At 41.2% G+C, this 23,948-nt stretch overlaps 1 protein-coding gene across 3 annotated transcripts in view; it reads right to left on the minus strand.

Moving 5' to 3' along the window:
* The window catches only part of LOC137355859 (CUB and sushi domain-containing protein 1-like), a 1,186,508-nt gene that overhangs the window by 48,885 nt on the left and 1,113,675 nt on the right, over window positions 1-23,948 (minus strand). For all 3 annotated transcript variants that reach the window (XM_068021465.1, XM_068021474.1, XM_068021456.1), the window contains 4 exons: window positions 22,907-23,083; window positions 18,880-19,059; window positions 6,944-7,117; window positions 487-660 (listed from right to left, as the gene is read on the minus strand). In XM_068021465.1, the coding sequence (XP_067877566.1) occupies window positions 487-660; window positions 6,944-7,117; window positions 18,880-19,059; window positions 22,907-23,083 (705 nt within the window). The remainder of the gene's footprint in view (window positions 1-486; window positions 661-6,943; window positions 7,118-18,879; window positions 19,060-22,906; window positions 23,084-23,948) is intronic.

Below are 23,948 nucleotides of genomic sequence, written 5' to 3' on the forward strand. Positions count from 1 at the left end.
CTTCTATTAATCAGTAGACAATGAAATTGCATATGAACATTTTAATATTCACATAACTTAATTTCAAGACCCAATCTCTTGAAAGGTTTGATCACTGGGCTGTAACATTGCCACGTTATTTATGAGATATTTTCACTACTTTCCTGTTAATATTAACAGTAAGTGTATGCTGTCAAATGAACAGCTCTGCATCAGTGGAATGATTTTCCTATCTCTCAGCTTTCCATTTTTGAAATTGACTGGATCAAAAGCCATAAAATTAAGACCATTACTGGCAACAAATGTGACACAGAAGAAGATGAGAAACAGGAATAAACAGGTGAAAAAATACAAACTCAATGTAATGCTGCTTCAACTCTCCCTGTAAACCTGTATTAATCTAAAACTCAGAAAAGCATCATCTTTATACCACCATGGCATTTCCATTTCTATAGCTAGGAGCAAACTAAGGGTCATAAACTGGCACAAGGGATGAGGTGACCATACCAATGCAAGATGGCTGAATTCCACTCCAGAATCCATCAGCCTGGCAAAATCTTCTGGATGATCCAACTAACAGAAATGGAGGTCGGCAGTGGAAGGATACTTCAGATTTGTAGGTGAAACTTCTTCCTTCAATTCGCCCCTCTACTGGAGTCCCTGGGTCTCCACAGAAAACAGCTATAAGCAAGGAAAGTGCCAAAGTGGAGTTAACATTGTGGGACACCTGTACCTGGAGCACAATATTCAAAAATCTTTGCAGCTTTCAAAATCTATCACATAACTTTATCAAAAGAGATTTCTTTTCTCACACTTAAGTGTCCCTCCTGTCATCTTCTCCTCAATCCTTGATCCATGCTGGAATACAATTCCATTGTTGCCATCCATTTACCAGTGCTTGAGCCAAGTGACTTTTTTTTTGTGTCCGAGCCGAGATACTAATTGTCAACATTCAAGTTAAAAGAGTAAGACACTGTTGCTGAGCTTGACCATAACCTGACCTGTCCTCTGCACATGCATACTTTCACAACAGAATTCCCTAGATAGTGTTCAAGAAGGGGAACAATGGCTGATTTGATTGTCCCTGGATGAGCAATGTTGTGGCTAACTGTAACGTCCTTAATACTATCCTGGGTTGTGTTCACCCCAGTGTTTGGATTGAACCTGGATCCCTTGAAGTCTGTACGGCTCAGCACTCTAGCAGGCACTGAACTTATCAATGGAGCCATTGGAATGTTTAAATGGCTTTTCTCTGGTGAAGTTAGATATTTTCAAGTACAATAAAGGAATTGCATAGAATCAAAATCCGTGTCCTCAGAAGAAATGAAACATGACCATGTTTGGGTGCACTGATATATAATTTGCATTCTTCAATTCACAGTGCTTTGGAGTGATATGATATAGGATTGTGACAATTATTTCCCACACAATGGGTGAGGGGGGATTTTGTGGGCGACGGGGGTCTTGGCCACTGGCTGAAGTGCCAGCGAGAGCCCCGCGTCACCTCCTCTGGTAAAGGCCCGCCGCATTACGTGCCAATTAGGCACTTAAGTGGGCAGTGGTGGGCGTTCCCCAGGATTACGGACCCGGTGACAGAAGTCCTGCCTGCTGATGTAGTAGCTGCTGCTGGTAATGGACCCACTGGTAACCGTGGATCGCTAAGGAACCCAAGTCATAGGTAAGTCAGGGCAGGAGGGGTTTTGCAGGGTGGGGGTCATGAGGGAGGGTGTGTAGGGGGGTCGGCAGCAAAGGTGGGGGGGTGGCTGTCAGCGGGCTCCCCCCTTCCTGATACCCAGGTCCCTCGATCAGGCACTGTGCCTTTTAACAAGGGACCCCGACCCCCCCACTCCCCACCCCCACCTGACACCCCACAGCCAGCAAGCAACCTGCAAAGCTTTGCTAGGCATGCTCTCCATGTGGCGACAGGCCCACCCATCACTGGGCTAATAGCAGCAGCGGCGGAATGAGACCCTTAATTGGACCTTCACTGTCCATGGGCCTTCCCACCACAAAGTTAATTGCGGTGGAGGCCGGAAGGTGGTGGGGCTCCACCCGCCTCCAAACTCACTGCGGGAGAGAGCAGAAAATACCCCCAGCAAGTTCCATATCCTCCATGTGTCATAAGTGAAGAACACCAAGAGTAGGAGAGTAGCTTCAACACAGAGAAGATGAGAACAGTGCTTGAACTATACCTCCCTATTGACTGGTGAGACAGTGGTATTGATATAGATTTGGCAGAAGATTGCCCAATTTTCAGCTGAGGTATGGTGCACGTTGCCTGAAGGTCTAAAGAAGGTGAGAAGAAAATAAATTTAATATAGAGAGGAATACATGACTGAAGTTGGTGAAAGGTGACACAGATTGCTTTTTCGACTATTCAGCCCTCTGTGTATATAATTTTGCTATTAAAATGAAAGAGCAAATTAATTATTCAAAATCTTTCACAAGTGGTAAATTTCAAAGAAAATTGGGTCACAAAGGATGGTGATGTGATTCAGGATATCTTGCTAGATAACAAAACTGATGCTGCACATACCCTTTATTTATGTCATGGCACTTAATTCATTACAAAGGTGCTGCATAAATGCAAGTGTTCTTGTTGTTTTCCATGGGGAGACAGGCAAAGTTTGAGGAGAGTCACATCTGGCTGCTGTTGTATACCCCCTAGGTACCCATATTAGAATAGCATTGACAAAAAAAACTTAGGTACAGATGGCACCCTCTTGCAGCAGGATGGTATATGGCAAAATGTTAGATTCCCACATTGGAAAGCAAAAAAACGCAAACACAAATTCTAGGATCTGTATGTAATTATTTTAAACCATAGCATCATGTTACGGTCAAGTGAGGAGGGGTTGAAGGATTTCCCTCTTTTTCCTCTCCTTGGTTAACCACAACAGGTTTAATTCTTTCTTAAAGTGCATGTACTGGCCAATTCAGCAGGTATTTGAGTACTTACTTGCTATGATCATAACAAGAACCAATCGGACAGGTTTTCTTGAGTTAACAAAGAAAGAAGTTAACTTTATTGTACCTAAACCGAACTAATAAAATAATAAACAATGCACCAACTTTCACTTTCACACACACACTAGAGGTTTACACACACACAAATAGGTTACAGAGTGCGTAAAGGTAGATTGGTTGAGTTAGAATCCATAATTCATATCTGTATACTGCGGGCTTTGATGATTTGGCTGGCTTCTAGTGGTCCTGAGGCTTTTAGTTTAAAAAAGGTAGATGACTGGTTTGGTGAGTCTCTTGGGAGACAGCGATGTGGATGATTTCCTCCAACAGGGTTTCTGATTGTAGCCAGAATATGCAAAGGTGGTCAGTCAACAAGCAGAATTTGGAAGCTTTCAAGTGGGAATGGAGAGAGAGAGAGGGGAGGGGGGCGGCGGGGGACCCTCATTCAGAGTCTGCTCATGTCAGAGTCCAGTTGCTTCTCCTCTGCTGCAGAGAAAACCTCAGCATAAAACCATAGACAGGGAGGGGCTTGTCACATGACAGTCATTCAAATATAGTAGTTAGCAGTATTATTGTGCTTGCTGAGAGAACAGGTGGTTCCTTTAAACTTCCTGGTTCTTGATTCTTGCTGGGGACCGAGCAGACATTTCGTCTCCCTCCTCACAAGCATCGCAGTATGGGATACAGTGATGCAAATTAGGTGATCATCTTAAGCTGCCAGCAAAGAAATCATCCTTTTAGCTGGTCTTTTAAAAATGTCTCAAAAAATACAAATTCAGATCTCCAGTCAATGTACCAAGGAAAATTATCATTCAACAAAGCACATTGGCATAACAATCATGATATAGGGAGTAGTCTGCTGAGTTAAAATTATAGATTCAAAGCATAACTTGCCTGTCAAGCTGTGATGGTAAAATGTCATACCACAGTGTTTTACCATGTAAAATATTCATATCTATTCAAAAGAGTCTAATAGATGAATTTCCCTATGGAATAATACTTGCTGTCTCAAAGAGGAAGAATTCAGAAATACAGTCGGTCTTAGTCTGCCAATATATGGGTCCAAAGCCCAGAACAGCACTTTGTTAAACAAGGTGACATCTCTAGCTCCACACTGTTAATTTAGGCCTCAGTTTGTCCACAAGGCCTACAGAGAGACTGGCAGAACTAGTTTCATGTTTGACACTGCCTCAGCATCCCTTACAGTTATATATACCTGTCAATTTAATGAATTTAGAATCAACTCCTTGGGCAAAATTAGAAATTGTAATAACAGTCCAGTATGTTAAGTGCAAAAAAAACAATGAAAGGTGTGCAATTTGTGCAAAGATACATTACATAGCTGACTGAGTCTTCTTTGTTATACAAATGGGAAGAATCTTCAATGCAACTCCAAGATAAACTCAAATTGTAACATGGGAGAACATCATCTGATCAATTCTCATTCAAGACATTTGAACATGATGATGCTACCAGACTAATTCCAAGATGTTTCTACATAAAGGCATGTTATTCTTGTTAGACACAACCATGTACTGAAGGATAAAAGATAATAACAACTTCCTGAAGTAGACAAAGCTCAAAAATTCTGGTAAGTAATAAGGATTGAGGTATAAATAGCGGGGTTGTGTTGTCTCTAGAACAGAACTAGAATAACCTCTTGTTGGTGAATTACAAGTATCACAAGGATTTCATCTCTGGGAGCAAATCTCAACTTCTGAGGACAAAATCCACTTGTGAGAGTACACAGAGCTCTAACTCTAATGTGGAGACGGTGGCGTAGTGGTAATGTCACTAAGCTAGTAATTCAGAGGCCCAGGCTAATGTCATGGGGACACAGGTTCAAATCCCACCACAGCAGCAGGTGGAATATATTTTTAAAAATCAATTAATTAAGAAAATCTGGAATTGAAAGCGAGTCTCAGTAATGGTGCCATGAAACTATCATCAATTGTCGTAAAAAATCATCTGGCTCACTAATGTCCTTTAGGGAAGGAAATCTGCCACCTTACCTGATCTGGCCTATGTGACTCCAGATCTTCAGCAAAGTAGTTGACTCTTAACTGCCCAGTGAAATGGTCTAACAAGCTACTCAGTTGTTAAAGGCAATTAGGGATGGGCAACAAATGCAGGCATTGCCATCAATGCCCACATCCCATGAAAGAATAAAAAAAAACTCAGGGTGCTGACCATTGTGTTGACAACTGTTGGGTGGAAAGAATCATCTGCTGATTCTAGCACCATAGATGCACTGGCAATGAGGGTTTGGAAATAGAGGCACATGACGTCAGATGAAATTATGCAATTTGGAGAAGGGGACATAATCCGCGCAACAACAAATAAATGAGACAAGGAAATACATCTCCTGATCTTTCCCAGTGTTGCATCTATATTTCAAAATATCTCAATATATTCCTATATCTCAGAATACACCTATGCCTTAAAAAAACTGACTGATTGGCAATCTGGTCCTTGAAATACCACATCATTAAACATACTACCTCAGCTCCGGTCGGGTGTAATGAAAGGCAAATGTCACCTAAGTCGATAAACTCTGACCCTGTCAAATAGTCCGCTGACACAACACTAAGCTCATAAAAGGAGATGGCCACTTTGAGAGAGTCAATCGGTACCTATGAAACTGTACCCAGCACAAGTCACCATGTTTAGGACAGGAGAGTAAAGCGGCAAGGTGGGGGGGGCGAGGCGGGCGGGGTGGTAACAAAAGAACCAAAATGTCATCAAAGACCATCACCTACATAATTGTCATTGTTAGCATTCTGGTTATCTCCATGATATGCAGGTTGTAAATTACATTTTGACAAATGCAACATGGCTCCACTTAATGGCCTAAAAAAGTGCATTACTGCTTCCATAACGCCTGGAAAAAACAAAATAATATCAGTCTCATAATGTAGGGCCGTGAGAGTCTGTAGATTATCTCAGTGTGTTTAGAGCATACCAACAAGGTCCTATTAAAAACTATCCTAACATACAAATCAGCCTTCCTATAAATATATCCATAAATCAATACAAGTAATGCAACATAGTACTTTAGATCTTTTCAAAAAAGGAAAATAAATCACTGAACACGACTTGCAATATGCATTACAATCTGTGTGGACCAAAACTTTGGCAGACTTTGTTCATATACAATTCAGAAAACAAAAATGTTGATGTCAGCTGCATCCAAAAATAATGATGCAAGTTATACTTTGCGCACTGTAATGATCTTTCATTCATTTTATGTCTTATGCAGTTTTGCATGAGGAATTAGCAAACAGCACATAAATTTCTACCTATAATAATGCATTGTAGTTACGAAAAGTTACTCTTAATAATATGGTAAGATAAACTACTCAAATGTAGCCTGCTTCCTTTATAACTTATTTCCGAATGCAAACACCTATAAAAACTGATGTTGTGATACAACATAACTGGGGCATCAGCAAATCATACTGTAAAGTGGTGAAGTGTGTATTTGTACTCATGATTCTCTGCAATTCATGATCTTAGCTGAGACATGGACGGAAAATGACAGGCAGAAGGTGAATGCTTCTCCAAAAACAGGGTAGGAGAAAAATCAAAACGAGCTACCCTTGACAGCTCGCACATGCTTCCAAATAGCTTAGCTTTACCGAGCAGCATTGGTAGAGGCCTGATATTGGACAAAGAATGATAATCCCGGACTAAAAGCATTTGTAATTACACAGCTCTTTCATTATTTTCACCACAAAATAGAAAGTGCAGGTTGGATTCGAAGTTAATTTTCTGAATAAATGGGTAGGAGAAATGCAGGAAAGAAAAATAATAGGGCAGTGGGGGCTCATTTATTAATTATAGAACTCAAATTAATTACAATAATCAAATGAAAATTAAGAATGAGAATACAATATACGGAACAAAGAATCTGCTAATCAACACCATTCTCAGAGAAGAAAATGGGGACATTGCATTACTGAGTTAAAATTATTCAAGAAAGGTGATGCAAACTTACGTAAGCACTGTGGGACTTCTCCTCTCCAAATACCATTTCCTTCACAGGTCAGGACAGCAGACAAGGAAAGCTGATACCCCTCTGAACAAGTGTAGCTGATGCTTGAGCCCCATCTGAAGTCTGATCCCTGCACCCTTCCATGAAGCACTGGGGGTGGCTGAGTGCACGTGATAGCTTCAGTAGGAAGTGGAACAAACAAACAAACAAAAAAGAATCAAGCACTAAATAAATACAAAGGAGCAGCAAATATCTTACTTAGCCTTATGAGAGGGTATTACTTGTGTACTGAAAGATATTCCGAATTTCTCCAGTGAGGATGTGTTCATAGATGGAAAAGAGTTTTTTATTTTGCCATTCTATATTAAATATTTAATTTGTACATTATATAATTAGAAAAATAAATAAATAATCTTTGAATTTGTTTCTCTTTGTGATTTAATGGGAACTACTGCAAGCTAAGGGAACACCACTCCCTTTTTTCTGCCATATTATTCCCACAGAATACTACTACTAAAGTAACTGCAAAGGGTTGTAATGCCACACAAGTGCAACCACACTCAGACAATATTGATCAAGTAATTAAAACACCACCATGCTATAACTTTAGCAATATCATGCTAAAATTAAGGGTTATATAGGTGCTGTAATAATAGTGATGACACACTCAGTTCCGCTCCTGTGTCAAAGCCTGAGTTTAATGATACACCAGTCAATCTCCTGTGCTGTTGTTTAGTCAGTCAGAACTAATTTTAGTAAAGGTATCTCCTGTTTGCTGCAATAGTTGCCCTCTTTCTCTGTATGCCTGTTACACACTTCCTGCATTGTCATCTCAGCATCTCTCTGATTGTGTCCCACTCATATTCTGTCAACTTCTGTAAGTCTACCGTTCCCTGCCATTCCACTCTCTAAGTAAACCTCACACACACTTTTTTTCATGGTCAATTTTTCTCTCTGGATGTCTATCTCTTCCTTTCTGTACGGTTCATTGGGTGGTGAGTCAAAAGGAAACATTCAGACCAGTCACCTAATTTAGAGAGTACTAGCCTTTGAAAGTGGCAGAAATGATCTAATTTCTCTTCAAACCTACTTCATAAGAATGCGACCAGCATCTTTAAGTAATAGAACAGAAGATTACTTCTCTCACCCTTCTGGTCAACATTCTTAATTTCATGTCCAAACATTATCCCACTAGACTGATTTTTGGAAGGTTTCTTGGAAAGGAATGAAGTGGGTTTGAAAGAGCCTGGGTCCATCAATATAGTGGTCCTATTATCTGTTTTGCTGAGCCTGAAAATAGCAGTCAACTGAGGCCTTCAATGAAATGGGGCCTTAAGGATGAGAGGGATTGGGTGGTTTGGTGGTGGTGAGGCTGGGTGGGAAGGGGCTGAAGATGGAAAGCAAGAGTACCTGAGGACCTGGGACTGAAAATGAATGGAAGCATATTTATAGCTTCTCATAAGAAAAATATATTGCTTTAGTTCCAAGAAGAATGCATTATACTGTCTGTCCTATCCGTTGTGTTCTGGCCTACGGCAGGTCCTTGGGGAAGAGTAGAAGAGGTGGTTTCCCATTGGCTTCAACGCTATTACCCTTTCGAATGCAGGGGCAGTGTGGGATGGGGGAGGGCACCTGCACACATTATAGGGTTGGATTTTTTGCAGCCGGTGGGGGTCCCAACACCGGGCCAGAAAGGAGAGGGGAGTCCTTCCTTGGCCATTTTCTTTTTATTCATTTGTGGGATGTGGGCGTCACTGGCTAGGCCAGCATTTAGTGCCCATCCCTAATTGCCCTTGAGGAGGTGGTGGTGAGCTGCCTTTTTGAACCGCTGCAGTCCATGGGTATGAGTACACTCACAATGCTGTTAGGAAAGTAATTCCAGGATTTTGACCCAGTGACAGTGAAGGAACGGTAATATAGTTCCAAGTCAGGGTGGTGTGTGGCTTGGAGGGAAACTTGCAGGGGGTGGTGTTCGCATGCATCTGCTGCCCTTGTCCTTCTAGGTGGTAGAGGTCATGGGTTTGGAAGGTGGTGTCGAAGGAATGGGGACCCCGGCTGTATTTAGTAGCACTCAAGCAGTTAACGTACTGGCACCGCGGTCCCTTTCCCTTTAAGGATGGGGAGCCTGCTTCCAAGATCTGCCAACCAATCAGAGGGCCAGCAGCTCAACAGTATTGGCAGTGCCACCGGGAGTGGTGGCCACTGCTGGTACTGCAGAGGCCTCAGACCCAGGCCCAGTGCTGGAACTCTAAACCTTAGGTAAGTGAGGCGGGGTCGCCGGGGCCAGACCACAAGGTCCCAGCAAGGTGGGTGCTGGCGGTTGGTCGGGCAGTCCAGGGGTTGGGGTGTCCTGGGAGGTAAATTTGTTCCCAGTGGAAGCCCGCAGGGAGGGCAGCTCATTTTATTTTTATTTAGAGATACAGCACTGAAACAGGCGCTTCGGCCCACCGAGTCTGTGCCGACCAAGAACCACCCATTTATACTAACCCTACAGTAATCCCATATTCCCTACCACCTACCTACACTAGGGGCAATTTACAATGGCCAATTTACCTATCACCTGCAAGTCTTTGGCTGTGGGAGGAAACCGGAGCACCCGGCGAAAACCCACGCGGTCACAGGGAGAACTTGCAAACTCCGCACAGGCAGTACCCAGAATCGAACCCGGGTCCCTGGAGCTGTGAGGCTGCGGTGCTAACCACTGCGCCACTGTGCCGCCCAAGGCGCCCTCCCCGCATGGCAGAGGCCACCCTGTCCCGCTGCTGCTAACATCCCAGTGGTGGCAGGAAGAGGCTCTTAATTGGCCATTTATAGGGCACTTTAGGACCTCAATTGGCCTCTGGGTGGGAAAGCGGCCTATCCTGCTCCCGGATGATTACTTGGCGACGGGGAGGCAACAGGCCCTCCGCCACTCCTGCCCCTCCCTGCCACCTGTCGCGATAGTCCATGCCCCCATCCCACTGCTTCCAATCCCGCCTTAGGAAGTCACAAAAAAAAACCTGGCCCTAGAGTGCCTTCCATGGAAAATGCAGCAAGGTGCCCAGGTTGGTAGGCCGTAGAGTAAGTCTCCTCTCCCCAGAAACAAGTCATAGATACTCTTGGGGCTTGCTTTAAAAAAATGTTTTTTAAATGTTGTCAAATCTGAAATGCTACTTTTGTACATTCTGATATGCTGCCTGATTTTACAAAAATAAGCAATATTATAAGGACTTGTAAAAAAGCAAGCAATCAAAATTCACAAAATACACAACCTTCAGAAAAAGAACAACAGTGACCAAGACTTACATCTCCAATATGCCAGCTGGTACTCTGGTCTGATCAAGCATGTCTGCAGTAACCATGCACCAGGTCCTTGGAAGGCCCTGAGTGTGAAAATGCTGACATTTGGAATACCTGCCTCTGGCACAAACCTCCAGCATGATGATTGCCATATAAGGGACAGATGAAAGCTTCACCTCTGCAAGATCATCCTGTAAATGTGGATGAGAGTCAGGACCCACTATAGCTAGGTCTCTGCCTATCTTCTGGCCATTGTGGTGGGCATCCTCCAAAGTTATGGTGGGAGTCCACTAGAACAGTCAGAGAATGTTCAAAGCAAGTCTGTATGAAATCAAAATTTTTGACTTTTCAATTTCTGTTAGCAAATTAAGTGAGGTTATTTTATTATAATCAAATTCTGGCTATACCAAAGTCACTCCTAAAATAAAACTGCCTCTATTACCTGGTAGCTCAATGTGAAAACGCATCACTTGGTGTGTGGCTAAAATATGCAGCTCAGGAGATTCAATCCAAATTCTGCACTGAATTAGGTAATCTCAGCCAGAATGACAGTGGGGAAGCTAGAGTTGACCTCACTATGCTGGAGTTAGTGAAGAATCCTACAGTTGAAGTGCACATGCATGCACGCTGAGAGAAAACAAGATTGGAGTCAGTTGTTGATGACCTGCAGGATTAGCACAGACTGTTGTGACGCCAACTTGCTTTGTTGAAAGATAATTTTCTGCAATCCACAGACTGATCTGAATTTATATATTTTTTAAATGAAATTTAAAAAACAACAGATAAAAAATGACTTTGCCAGCAGTTTAAGATGGCCACCTAATTTGCAACACTGTATCCTCCAAGGCCTGTGAGGTGGAGATGAAATATCTTCTCATCCCAACAAGAACCAAGACCCAGGAAGTTTAAGGGACTGCTTGTTTTTTTTTTCCTTTTAGCCAGAACAAATACTGCTAACTACTATGGAGAAATGGATAGGGACTGGACTTGGGGAACCAGCTAAGTTTCTGACTGATAATGGAGGGGAATTTGCCTATGACGAGTGCAGAGACATGTGTGAAATCATGAACATTATGGTGATGAATACTGCAGTTGAAAGCCCTTTCAGCAATGGGCTCTGTGAAAGGAATCACGCAATGGTTAATGAAATGCTGCATAAAATCTTAGCTGATCAGCCAAACTGCAAGTTGACAACTACCCTAGTATGGGCAGTTCATGTGAAAAATTCACTTCAGATGGTTGGAGGATATAGTCCCGATCAACTGGTCGATGGGCGGAATCCTAAATTGCTTTCTGTACTGTGTGACACTCCTCCTGCTCCAGAAGGTACGAGAATTAGTTTATTTTTTTCTGAACATTTGAATGTTTTACATTTAGGAAAATGGGCTTTCATCAAGGCTGAGGTCTCTGAGAAAATTCAGAGAGTTCTGAGGCATCATATAAGGCCATCTGAGGTGAAATTTAATTCAGGAGATTTGGTGTATTATGAAAGAGAGTGTCATAGGTAATGGAAGGGCCCTGGTAAGGTAATCAGTCTCAATGGTAAGACAATAGTTATTAAGCATGAAAATCAAACTGTTAAGGCTCATTCCTTGCGATTGAGTGGAGTTGATTACAAAATCTCAGAATCTGAACAGCTAATAGTATTATGAAAGTGCATCTTTTTTTGAGGACTTGTATTTTAGAATTATGGACATTGGTTCATTTGGGAAAAGTGAAAAGATTTCATGGATGTGTTTTTTACAAGGGTCACTGGGAGGTCTTGTTTGGATGTCACATGCCTTAAGCTCAATAAACAACAGAAACCTTGGTGACTTGGGGGAGACATTTACAGAGAAGTGGCATGTCAAGATTTATGGTGGTCAGGATGTTTCGATTTTGGGATATTGTTTTGGTGCAGCTGGAGTGTGCATTGTTTTGAAGGCAGTTGGGTTTGTAGCTTGTGGAAAAACACCCAGCTCCTCTTTCTCTACCTCTTTGAAAAACCCTGCGAATCGAAGGTGTGAGAGCTAAAACCCCTGATGCTGCATTTCTCCTGAGATGCTCCTGGAAGACCTGCCAGATTACTTCTCGATGCCGCCTGAAAAGAACTGCTCCAGAAAAGATCCCAGTGACCGTCTACATGTACTTGTGTACTTGGACACCAGCCTGTAAGCTATTTTTGGGACACAACATATCTCATCCTTTTTCTTCAAGAATTAACAAGTATTTGGCCGAAGTATTCTTTTTTGTCTTTTGTTTTATAAAAGACCTCTTCAGAGAGAATGTCTTTATTTTTTTCTTTAACCAGTGTGTGTGTGAGTGCATGCGTGTTGGGTATTTAAAAAGGGACCTTTCATATTTCAAACTGTATGAGAATGCTTTACTTCTTTACTGGATAAATCCTGTTTTATAATAAACTGATAATTTTGTTGTTTATTAAAGAAACCTGGTTGGTGTATTTTATCCTGGGCTAAGGAGTAGAGTATACAATTGACCATATCAGTAACTGGGTAAACATTTGAATATATGTTGTAAACTGTGGAGAAGTGGAACTAGAAAAGACAGTGCTCTCCTTCCACCTCGGTTGTAACAATAGAGGGAAAACATGAACCTTGTATCTCAAATACTCATGTATTTTGTGATGAAAGTCCTGAGGAACAAAATGAGGTAGATCAAGGGTTGGATAGTAATGTGAGGGATCATGACTCTCAAGAAAGGGCTATTGCATCCAAAGGACAATTGCCCCGAGTAGGGACTCGGGTGACATATATTCCAGAGGGGTCTTATTGATGGAGGGATGCAACAATTGTGGGACGTGCAGGAAAATATACAGGTGTTTAAATATTGGTTAAATGTTCAAGACGATGGCCAAGAAGCAAGGTCCATGGGCTGGCAGAATGGGGTGAAAGGGTGGAGGGTAAGAAAGCACAGAGCAAGTTCTAGTAGTGGGTCTGCAAATGACTCTTGCGTAGGGAAGTGTTCACGTACTGGAGAAAGAGCCTCTGGTAATGTGCAAGGGAGATCGTCTAACAGTAGTCCCGAAGGATATCAAAGTGCTAATAGAGGCCATAGTTTGAGCAGATTCCACAATGAAACGAAGGCTAGAGACCAATCTCGGAATAGAACTAGAAGCAGAAGTCCTCATGACCGTGAAGTTTTAGTGACCGCCAATAAACATGGGGATAAACTAATAAGAAAAGCAAAACCTAAGAAATTCGAGAGATGGAGAGAGTTTGGAGTTTATTCTGAGGTACCAGATAGGGGACAATCTGTCAATCTCTGCTTAAAACATACTCAATGACTGAGCTTCCACAGCCCTCTGAGGTAGAGAATTCCAAAGATTCACAACCCTCTGAGTAAAGAAATTTCTCCTCATCTCAGTCCTAAGTGGCTTTCCCCTTATTTTAAAACTATGTCCCCTGGTTCTAGACTCCCTAACCAGGGGAAACATCTTACTTGCATCTACCCAGTCTATCCCTTTCAGTATTTTGTAGGTTTCAATGAGATCACCTCTCATTCTTCAAAACTCTTGAGAATACAGTCCTAGTTTCCCCAATCTCTTTTCATAGGACAGTCCCACCATCCCAGGAACAAGTCTGGTGAACTTTCATTGCATTCCCTCTATGGCAATAATATCCTTCGTAACAAAAGGGGACTAAAACTGCACACAATACTCCAGGTGCGATCTAACCAAGGTTCTATACAAGGTCGCTCGCTACTCCTGTACTCAAATCCTCTTGCGATCAAGGCTAACATACCACTAACCTTCCTAATTGCTTGCTGCACCTGCATGTTAGTTTTCAGTGACTCATTGACAAAGACACCAGGTCCCTTTGTACTTCGACACTTTCTAATCTCATACCATTTACGAAATACTCTGCACATCTATTCCTCCTACCAAATTGGATAACCTCTCAATTTTCCACATTGTATTCCATCTGCCATGTTTTTTTCCCATTCGCTTAGCCTGTCCAAATCCCCTTGAACCCCCTTTGCATATTCCTCACAACACACATTCCCACCTAGTTTTGTGTCATCCTCAAACTTGGAAAGAGACTGAGATGAACTTCTAAAGCAGAGACTGAACAATTGCGACGCTTGATTGCTCAATTAAACTGGTTGTGCTCTCAGACTAGACCTGATGCTATTTTTGATGTGCTGGAGTTAAGCACGCTGATGAAACATTCAAAAGCTGAGAATGTTTTAAGAGCAAATAAAACATTAAAAAAACTAAATCTGGAGAAATGTGTCCTGAAATTCCCATCCTTAGGTGACTCAAAGAACATGATGGTAATAATTTTCAGTGATGCTTCACATGCTAATATTGTTGGTGAGTAAAAGTGGGAAACATTGTCCTTTAGCTTGGGAGGCTAAGAAATTAAAATGGGTCATTAAAAGTAGTTCAGCTGTGGAAGCACTAGTTTTATGGAGGCAGTGGATATGGGGTTCTATTTCTCAAATATATTGGGTGAAATTCTGAACAAGAGACATACTAAAGATAGGATACCCATTAAATGTTATGTGAATAATCGTTCGTTGTGGGACAATGTACAATCTACAAAATCTGTGAGTGAGAAAAGATTACATATTGACCTTGCTGGATTGAAACAAATGCTGGAGAGAAAGGAAATCTCCAAACTTAAATGGGTAGATGCAAGTCATCAGCTATCCGATTGTTTCACAAAAAGAAATGCTAGTACAAATAAATTATTAGGGGTGATAAAGGAGGGGTGTCTCACAATGTAATACTTTATACCCAATATGGAATTTATTTTAATTTATTTTGAAATGTTCTTTAAGCATGTTAATAATTTGTGCATAATATGAAATTTATTTTGAAATGTTGTTTGAGCATATTAATCCACATTGTATTATAAAAGAACGAAGGGAATCTGTTAATTGTGTATCAATTGTTTGATTACATGCAGATGAAGGGTGTTAATTGGGGTCTTACTTATAAGCAGACACTTACTGAGACTGGTGGATGGTTTTGAGTGAGGAGCTACATATTTGTATTCCTTTTACTCTGTACAATAAATGTGAAACTGAGTAAAGATAGGCTCCAGCATTATCATTCCATAACAAGCTTTCTGGAGTTTAATACTGTATGCCTTTTTTCAATGGACTCTAACTCAACCAATCTACCTTTCCCCACTCTGCAACCTATTTGTGTGTGTGTAAACCTCTAGTATGTGTGTGTGAGAGTGAAAGTTGGTACATAGTTTATTTTTTTCATTAGTTCAGGTCAGGTACAATAAAGTTAACCTCTTTCTTTATTCAACTGAAGAATTGTCCAATTGGTTCTTGTTATGATTATAGCAAGTAAGCAATCAAACCTACTGAATTGGCCAGTACATCCACTTTAAGAAAGAATTAAAAAGAGTGAAGCTTTTTGACCCCTCCTCACTTGACCATAACACTGTCAACATTTAGTATCCTGACTCAGACAGAAGGAATGGCCCCTTGGGTGCAGAAGAAGGCTGCAGCCCCTGTAAAATAGTACTATAGCCTCAGCTCCTAGTTCTAGGAAAGGAAAAGAAAGGGGAAGCAAATATTACTACTGAATTTAGTATACGTTTTCAATGACTTAACACCGCGATGGTAAATAATGGGAGGCACAGTGGCGCAGTGGCTAGCACCGCAGCTTCACAGCTCCAGCGACCCGGGTTCAGTTCTGGGTACTGCCTGTGCGGAGTTTGCAAGTTCTCCCTGTAACCACGTGGGTTTCCGCCGGGTGCTCCGGTTTCCTCCCACAGCCAAAGACTTGCAGGTTGATAGGTAAATTGGCCATTGTAAATTGCCCCTCGTGTAGGTAGGTGGCAGGTGAGTGGTAGGGAATATGGGATTAATGTAGGATTAGTATAAATGGGTGGTTGTTGGTCGGCACAGACTCGGTGGGCCGAAAGGCCTGTTTCAGTGCTGTAGCTCTAAATAAATAAATAAATAATGCTGATATAGTTGTTTTCACATTTTGTATGTGAAAATAGCACAATTTACTGCTGGATACAACCTATAAACTTCATCTTGTTCATAGGCTCTTCATTTACTCCACAAATACTGATTGACACTTAAACTGTCAGTGAAATCCCCAAGTACTAATTCTGTAAAAATCCTATTACAATAAGCAAAAATGCATAGACAGTCATACTGCTGTGATCCGATCAGTAAATACATGGCTTGCTCTTCTACTATAATCCTTAGATAAATTAGAATTACAGAAGCAATATTTCTGGGAAGTCTACAGATTTTGTACCTACCCACCATCTTACTATATCCTTCAATTCCTTTCCTCTCCCGAAACACATCCAATTATCTCTTAAACCTATTTGTACTGAATGCTTCGGTGGCATTCCCTAGTAACATATTCCAGAACATTATTACTTTTGGAGTGAACAAGTTCTATTTACAACAACAACAACAACTTATATTTATATAGGATCTTTAACTTAATAAGAAATCCCACGTGCTTCACAAGAGCATTATAAAACAAAATATAACATCGAGCCACATAAGGCGACATTAAGTCAGACGACCAAAAGCTTGGCCTAAGAGATCGGTTTTTGAGGAGTGTCTTAAAGGAAGAAAGTGAGGTAGAAAGGCAGAGAGGTGTAGGGAGGGCATTCCAGAGCTTGGGGCCTAGGTAACGAAAGGCATGGCCAACAATGGTAGAGCGATTAAAATTGGGGATGCTCAAGGGGCCAGAACTGGAGAAGCCTAAATATCTCAGAGGGTTGGAAGGCTGGAGGAGATTACTAAGATGGGAAGGAGTGGGGTCAAGGAGGGATTTGAAAACAAGGATGAGAATTTTAAAATCAAGACATTGCTTGATTGGAGGTAGCCCAGCAAGGGTGATAGGTGAGCAGGACTTAGTGCAAGTTAAGACATGAGCAGCAGAGTTTTGGATGACCTCAAGTTTACAAAGGGTAGAATGTGGGAGGCCAGTCAGGAATGCCTTGGAATAATCAAGTATAGAGGTAACGAAAGTATGAATGAGGGTTTTGGCAGCAGATAAGCTGAGACGGGGTGAAGTTGGGTGGTGTTACAGAGGTGGAAATCATTGGTTTTAGTGATGTCGTGAGTATGACGTCAAAAGCTCATCGCGGGATCACGTGTGACATCAAGGTTGTGAACAGACTGAATTAATCTCAGACTGTTGCCAGAGAGAGGGATGGAGTCAGTAGCTAGGGAACAGTGTTTGGAGCGGGAATTGAAAACAATGGCTTCAGTCGTCCCAATATTTAATTGGGGGACATTTTTGCTCATCAAGTACTGGATATTAGATAAGAAGTCTGATAATTTAGCAACAGTTGGGAACTCTTCTTGCGCCAAAATTGCTGCCTTTTAATTTGCACCCCTTATTATTTCACCCCTTTGATATGATAAACAGCGTGCAACAATTGTGTGCCTTGGCAACATTCAAAATGTCAATTTGTTAACTTTGAAGCTTCTTTTCTGAAAAGCAGATGAGCTATTGACTCCCAGTTCCCCTATTCAACCACTGGATCTACTGCAGACTTGAGAGAATCAGATGCTCACCATGGGTCCTCAATTATAGAGGTGAGCGATAAAGACAATATGAGCTCACCTGCAGTGTCTCCTCGGCAGCTCTGAACCCAGTCAAACTGCTAACTCAAAAAATATACATAGGCTGCCTATTTAACTCAATTCATTATTGGCATAGGTAGAGCTAATTAATTAATTAGCAATAATGCAAGTTAGAAGGCTTACATACAAAAAATCTGCAAAGAGATATAGATAGGTTCAGTGAGTGGGCAAAAAATTGGCAGATGATGTTCAATATGGGAAAGTATGAGGTCATCCACTTTGGTAGGAAGAATAAAAAGGCAGATTATTATTTACATGGAGAAAGACTACAAAATACTGCAGTACAGAGGGATCTGGGTGTTCTTGTGCATGAAACACAAAGGTTAGCATGCAGGAGCAGCAAGTAATTAGGAAGGCAAATGGAATTTTGGCCTTTATTTCTAGGGGGTTAGAGTTTAAAAATAGGGAAGTCCTGTTACAATTGTACAGGGTGTTGGTGAGGCCACACCTGGAGTAATGCGTACAGTTTTGGTCCCTGTATTTAAAGAAGGATATACTAGCATTGGAAGCAGTTCAGAAAAGGTTCACGAGGCTGATTCCTGGGATGAAGGGGCTGTCCTAACAAGAACGGCTAAACAGGTTAGTCCTTTATTCATTGGAGTTCAGAAGAATGAGAGGTGATCTTATAGAAACATATAAGATTCTGAGGGGGCTTCACAGGGTAGATGTTGAGAAGATGTTTCCACTAGTGGGGGACTCTTGAACTAGGGGACATAATTACAGAATAAGGGGGCACACATTTAAAATTGAGATGCGAAGGAATTTCTTCTCTCAGAGGGTGGTGAATCTCTGGAATTCTCTGCCTCAGAGAGTTGTGGAGGCTAGGTCACTAAATGTATTTAAGGAGGAGGTAGATTTTTGAAATCTCGGGGAGTCGAGGGTTAGGCAGAGCAAGCCTGAAAGAGGAGTTGAGGCCTGGGACAGATCAGCCATGATCTTATTGAATGGCGGGACAGGCTTGAGGGGCTGAATGGCCTACTCCTGCTCCTATTTCTTATGTTCTTGTACTGTTAACAGCACATACAGTGTCCAGTAATGACAGACCCTTGCTTCTAAATAGCATTGGTTCATACCTTTACAGACAGGTTTGTTCTGATTCCAAGAGCCATTCCTCATGCAGCGCAGTGTAGAAGATATAGGTGGTTCCATCCTAAAGCCTGGGTTACATTGATAGGCGACTGTCTTATTATAGGTGAAATCATTTCCCAGATGGACACCATTAGCTAAAGCACCTGGGTCACCACAATCAATAACTATGATTGACCACAAGAAGAAAAGCATAAATTAACAAATTGCAAGAACATCATTTTCTGTACATGTTTAAAGCTGAGAATTCTTGTATTCATTATTCAATATGTGCATGAGCATGGCACCGTAATTTCACAAAACTATATTTTCATGATTTTTTATGCTTGTAGTTTAAATCATTTCTCCCAAGTTGTTTTCTGCCCCAATACTGTTTAAATTGCTTTTATTATTTTTGAATTACATGCTGATTATCATTTTTACATGCAAAGATGATAAGTCATGAAAACATCTACGAATTTCCCCATTTACCCCGCAAGTCTAGCACCCTACAGGATAGGCCAAAAATTGTTGCTTCACACCATCTATCCTGTTTGTTGTCTAGGGTCTTTGCTGTGAATTAAAATGTTAGTTGGCTTTTGAGAATTAAAGCACAGAACTAAAACTGCATCCTGTGAAATGGTTTCTGAAAATCACCAAAGTGCACTCAGAGATATGAATGTAAATGAATATTACCACTTTAAATCTCTAAATAATTAGTGAAATAATCCTTCACAGAAAAGGCAGCAGCCATATAATCTTTGTTTCTTTCATAGGTCACATCTCACTTTAGCTGAAGCAATAGAAAATAACGATGAACATGTTCCATGCAAGTTCATATGGCTAACTTGAAGACTACTCTCAATCTCATCCTTGACTCCTCTTCATTCTCTTTGCCCTTGACTATTCTCCATCACTTTTATTTCCTTATATTTTCTATATATTGTTATTTCTCTTTGTTTCTCTACATTAATAATGTTGTTCAGGATTGTGGGGTACTCATGTTTCTCAATGCTGTGTTATGATTCATTTCTTCTATAGGGTTGTGTTCGTGTTTTTAATTTGAAACCTATCTTAACTCCGACCTTTCCTCCTTTGAACAGATTGATAATGGATTTTTAAGAGAGAGCTTTCAAATGATGAGTCCACTCACTTCATATAGTTGTATTTTTTACTGTGAAGAATCACAGTCTATCGAACTGATGATGTAACAAGAACCTTATCTCATTGCATCTTTAGACTATTCTTCATATTAAAATAAGCCAGAATAAACAGTACTACATAATTACACCTACCAGTACAATCATTTTTTTCTCCACTTTTACCTGTCATTAGCATTCCTATGGCAAAGTATTATCTTCTGTTCCTGTTACTGCAAAACTCTTTTATCCCAGTATCACTGCAAATTCTAACATTTTCCACAGCTTTTAACGACACTTATCCAATTTATTAAAGCAATAATACCAAACCATAGTGAGAGTTTCCAAACCAATTCACACGCTTTCAAAACAAATCTGATCTAAGTGGTTCAAACTGTTGTTTACAAGTAATTGCAATGTTTTTTTCTATTATTTAAGTAATGGAAACCTCAAGTATCATCAAAACTAAATTAAACGTTGATTTTTGTTTTTAAAATTAGATTAGCATTAGTTATTTTTATTAAAGTCGTTTCCATTTTCAGTAAGGATTGTAATCCCAAGTGTGTTTTACACTGGAACCCCTACTTAAAAAATAACATTCCACACTTCTGTTATATTCTTTCAATGAATGTTTGAGGTGACAGTTAATGGTGTTTAGTATTGGAATGGCTCTCTTTCCAAATTAGCATCAAACACTCCCAGGAGAGGTATACCATCTCTAAAGTGAACCTACCTCTAATCTGTCTCAACCACAGGCCTAAACCCTATTCTTAGAAAAGCGTCCCTATTGCAACCAGTGTGAACTTTGCCATTTACCACACAAACTACATGACTTCTGTGTAAAATTGCTTTGTGCCGTTGCTTGATATTGATTAGGAAGAGGAGCCCTTATAGTTATCAAAGATTCCCGTTCCATCTGGGATTCAAATCCAGATCCAAGGGCAGAAAAGAAGTTCTAAAATCATCAAAATTGTACTTAATAAATGGCTGCTTAACCAAGCCAATTGTTAGGAGGAGGAGAGGTAAATGCACAGATATAAGATGTATGGGTGTGAAAGGATTTATTCTCTGCTAAGAGACTTGACACTGGAGTGAAGAGTTCAAGGGTAAGAAGAATTGCCAAAAATTGCAATTATCTCTAATTGTGCGGGCATTGGGTCAAGTATCATATATTTATTGTGAAAGAACAGCAGAGGACACTGAGGAAACAAAAGGTGAGTATTATTGATGCAAAACCTCAAATGAACCAAGTTCTAAACTGATCATTGAAAGTATTTGCATAATAATTAACTCTATAACCTATAAGTGTCTATTCAAAATTATAATGCATCTTGTGTACTGCCTTGTTGAAATGTTGATCTGTATTAGTCTGCAGCTAACACTGCAGACATTTGAGTATATTAATAGGAGAGGTGGAAAATTATTGATAATACACTGGAGTTCACTGGGGCAAAGACAATTATTCACATAACACTGCAGATGCTGGAAATATGAAATAAAATCAGAAAGTGCTGGAAATACTCAGCAGGTCAGGCATCACTGTGGAGAGAGAAACAGAGTTAACGTTTCAGGTATGTGACCTTTCATCAGACCTCTAGTGAAAGGTCATTGACCTGACATATTGGGAGCAGAATTTATCAGCCCTCTAGGGATGGGTTTGGTGGTGAGGGTGGCATAACATGGTGAGGGAAGGTAGAGGTGGCGTGCCCGTGCCATGGAATTTTACCAGGGGCGGGGAAGGTTGAGGATGGCCTTCTGTCCAGAGGCCAATGAGGCCCTTAAGTGGCCAATTACCAGTGGAGAGGGTGCCCTCCACCACGTGGGGAGGCTGCCTAGTAAAAGCTGGTGGCCTCCCCGTGGGCTCGAGGTGGTGGCCTCATTATTGGCATTCTGTGGTCCATGGAGGGGACCCCCAGTGGTAAGGGCCTCCCCCATTGAGAGACTCTCCTCCTTAATGACTCCTCCAACTCACTAGGGCCTGCCTGAGTGGCCTCAGCCAGCCTGACCCCACTCTCCTTTCTTCCAGGGTATCCTCCATGAGTGCTGCTCCAGATCTCCTGCAGTACCAGAGGTGGCCACAGCTCCCAATGGCACTGCTGGGTCTGCTGAGCTGACGACCCTCTGATTGGCCAGCAGCTCTTGGGGTGGGATCTTGTCCCTTAAAAGGGACGGTATCCCCGGCCTGCTGCCATTGAATTCAGTTGGGGGTCCGACAAATGGCTGAGGTGGGGTCAACCCCATCTTCTGTCCTGTCGCTGCAACCACTGCTGCTGAAATAAAATCCAGTCTGTTAACTCTGCTTCTCTTTCCACAGATGCTGCCAGATCTGCAGAATATTTCCAGCATTTTCTGTTTTTTTATTCAAGACTCATTCGTGCATGAATTGCTGGAGCAGGAAGAACGAGAAAGAAAATAGCTGTCTGCATCAAAGCTCACTCTAGAGGACACTAATTAGTCTTGCCCCTTTCTTTCATAGAATTTCTACTATAACTATTATGGTGAGGTGAACATTTATACTCATAACTGAGCAATGTAAAATTCATAACGCATTCAACAAAAACAAATTGAAATGTCCACACAATAAAACGCAGCTGGATTTTTACAATCTCAGGGAAGAAAATTGGAGGCAGTAAGGAATATCACTTAACAGGAACTGAGGCTGCTTGTATTTGGGTAACATTTTATAAAAATCCGACCTCTTCATCTTTTCCCTTTAATTTATTTGAAGTATTAGCCTTGTCAGAGTTAACGAAAACCACTGAAATGACAGAATAACTCAGATGGATCAGTTCCAACAGATCCTACTTTTGACTTCATGATGGTAAAGGGAAGGGGTTTGTGACACACTACAGAATATTTGACTTCTGTTTAGTGTACTCTGCACTGTAATACTAACCTGTGCAGTCGGGAGCTGATCCGGTCCAGGTTCCATTAGCAGTGCAATGCCGTGTAGTTAGGCCAGACGTTTTATAACCTTCCCAGCAGGAATAAGAAATGGAGCTGGAGAATACCATACCATCATTGAAAACTATCTTTCCATTTTCCGGAGTGCCAGGATTTCCGCATGATACAGCTACAACAAATGAAAGAAAGGAATTAGCACCTGTACAAGCATGACATTGAAAACATTTCAATGCACAAATCTACCTTTTGAGCAAGCATGATCCCAAAGTTTATGAAGAGAAAACTGTTCACGTCACATCAATCTTGTTAAAAGCAGTAATTTATTTCAAGACGTTTGTATATTATGGACTTAGTGGTAGCCTCTTATTCCTGCAGTGCATATGCATTCATGTTGCTCTCTGTGTTTCAACTCTGCAATTCCTGTCATCTGCTCTATCTCTGTTATTAATAATGATCTACTCTTCTGCATCTAGCCCTTCCTTTTTCTGACCTACCCCATTTGAAATTTTTCCTTCTAGTCTATTTTTCTCCTTTTGTTTTACAAAAAGCTGAAAATCTCATGGCAGATCCAGATGCTATTGTGGTGAGTGGGGCCAGATTGTCCTTTCTTTAATTCTGTCCCTATTTTATTTCAATGATCTCTTCCACTCATCACCCAATCCTATTTATTATTTTACTAATGGTTTCACTCTTCCTTCATTAGCATCCTTCAGTTTGTGCACTCTCAAATTTCAATACTTCTTCTGCTCACTTTTTGATCTCCTTTGATGGGGGCAATGAAATATGTTTCTATCAGAATACAGTCTTGCTGACTTTGTCCCTTAATTTCTTCAAAATCCAGATTCATCCAAGACTGCCTTTTTTTTTTATTCATTCAAGGGATGTGGGCATCACTGGCCAGGCCAACATTTATTGCCCATCCCTAACTGCCCTTGAGAAGGTGGTGGTGAGCTGCCTTCTTGAACCGCTGCAGTCCATTTGGGGTAGGTATATCCACAGTGCTGTTCGGAAGGGAGTTCCAGGATTTTGACCCA

The sequence above is a fragment of the Heterodontus francisci genome, chromosome 3 (genome assembly GCF_036365525.1).
Source record: "Heterodontus francisci isolate sHetFra1 chromosome 3, sHetFra1.hap1, whole genome shotgun sequence".
Taxonomy (NCBI): domain Eukaryota; kingdom Metazoa; phylum Chordata; class Chondrichthyes; order Heterodontiformes; family Heterodontidae; genus Heterodontus; species Heterodontus francisci.